General features: G+C 42.1%; 1 protein-coding gene across 1 annotated transcript; it reads right to left on the bottom strand.

Annotated features, from left to right (window-relative positions):
- Positions 1–401: 401 nt before the first annotated feature.
- Positions 402–1079, bottom strand: LOC107465903 (uncharacterized). Its single transcript, XM_016084888.1, has one exon. The coding sequence runs from the start codon at positions 1077–1079 to the stop codon at positions 402–404; it is 678 nt and encodes a 225-aa protein (XP_015940374.1).
- Positions 1080–1965: the final 886 nt, after the last annotated feature.

The following is a 1965-nucleotide window of genomic DNA, read 5'->3' as shown; positions in this document are numbered from 1 at the left end:
CTAATTGCTTTGACATTGCAAGGTGGGGGTAACTTTTCAATCACCTCCACTTTTGCCTTGTCCACTTCTATGCCCCTTTTTGAGATTTTATGACCAAGGACCACCCCCTCTGTAACCATGAAATGGCATTTTTCCCAATTTAAAATAATGTTGGTCTCTTGGCATCTTTTTAGCACCAAGGCCAAGTGATGTAGGCAATCAGAATATGAGTTACCAAATACAGAGAAGTCATCCATAAACACCTCAATGAACCTTTCAATCATATTTGAAAATATGGAGAGCATGAACCTTTGGAATGTTGCAGGTGCATTGCACAATCCAAAGGGCATTCTCCTATAAGCAAAGACACCATATGGACAAGTAAAAGAAGTTTTCTCCTGGTCCTTGGGGTCTACAACTATTTAGTTGTAACCCGAATAACTGTCAAGAAAATAGTAGTATTCATGTCTGGCCAGCCTCTCAAGCATCTGGTCCATGAATGGTAGGGGGAAGTGGTCCTTCCTGGTAGCTTTATTGAGCTTCCTGTAATCGATGCACATGCGCCAACCAGTCACCGTTCTTGTTGGTATCAGCTCATTCTTCTCATTTGGTACAACAGTGACCCCTCTCTTCTTTGGAACTACTTGTACAGGGCTCATCCAAGGGCTGTCTGAGATGGGGTAGATCACCCCAGCTTGCCATAACATCAGCACCTCCTTCTCGACCACTTCATTCATAGTTGGGTTCAGCCTTTTTTGTTGTTGTCTTGAGGGCTTAGCATCCTCTTCAAGCAAGATCTTGTGCATGCACATTGAGGGGCTGATCCCCTTTAAGTCTGTGAGTGTCCAGCCTATAGCGTCTTTGTGTTGTTTTAGCACTTGGATGAGTTTCTCTTCTTGCTCCTTACTCAAGCTTGAGTTGATGATCACTGGGTAGGTGCTGTTGTCACCCAAATATGCATATTTCAAGCTTGAAAGTAAGGCTTTCAGCTCTAGTTTTGGTGCCTTTTCTCCATTGTTGTCTTTGGGGTTTGTCATGATTGAACTTCCCATGTTTTCTTGTGGTAGTTCTCCACGTGGTGTTTGTTGCTCTAATTCCATAGTTCCTTCACATTTTTCTTCTTCCAAAACTCCTTGAACAATCTATTCTATGGTGTCTACCATCATGCATTCTCCTATTGGTTCCTTGGGGTAACTCATTGCCTTGAAGACATTGAAGATCATCTTCTCCTCATGTAATCTCAAGACTAGTTCCCTTTTTTGCACATCAATGATGGCTCCAGCAGTAGTTAGGAATGGTCTTCCTAGGATAATTGAAGTGTTAGCCTCTTCTTCCATATCCAGCACAACAAAGTCAGCTGGAAAAATGAATTCTCCCACTTTCACTAATAAATCTTCCACTACTCCATGTGGAAACTTGAATGTTCTATCAGCTAGTTGGAGTGCCATTCTTGTTGGTTTGGCTTCCTTAAATCTCATCCTTCTCATCATGTTCAAGGATATGAGATTGATGCTAGCCCCCAAGTCGCATAAGGCTTTCTCAATATTGATATCCCCTATGATGCAGGGGATTTGGAAACTCCCTGGGTCTTTCATTTTCTGGGGGAGTTTCTTTTGTATGATGGCACTACACTCCTCAGTTAGAACTACAGTCTCCTTTTCTCCCCAGCTTCTTTTTTTTGTCATGAGTTCCTTTAAGAACTTGGTGTAAAGGGGCATTTATTCTATTGCTTCAGTAAATGGTATATTGATTTAGAGCTTTTTGAAGATTTCCAAGAATTTAGAAAACTGGCTATCCTTCCCATCCTTCCTTAGTTGTTGTGGGTATGGTGCCTTTGGCAAATAAGGCTTCAAGACTGGCTTTGGTGAAGATGGGCCAGGGGTCTCTTCCTTCTTCTTGTTTTCAGGCTTTTCTATAGCATATTCTTTGTGGTTATCCTAGCTTGGGGTTGCGTCTTCTACCACCTTTCCACTCTTAAGTATGATG

The sequence above is a fragment of the Arachis duranensis genome, chromosome 9 (genome assembly GCF_000817695.3).
Source record: "Arachis duranensis cultivar V14167 chromosome 9, aradu.V14167.gnm2.J7QH, whole genome shotgun sequence".
Classification (NCBI taxonomy): domain Eukaryota; kingdom Viridiplantae; phylum Streptophyta; class Magnoliopsida; order Fabales; family Fabaceae; genus Arachis; species Arachis duranensis.
This window is presented reverse-complemented; position numbering and strand designations above follow the sequence as displayed.

What these genes read in the sequence shown, in the direction of transcription:
- LOC107465903 (XM_016084888.1), bottom strand. Translation starts at nt 1,079, where the DNA reads ATGGAATTAGAGCAACAAACACCACGTGGAGAACTACCACAAGAAAAC.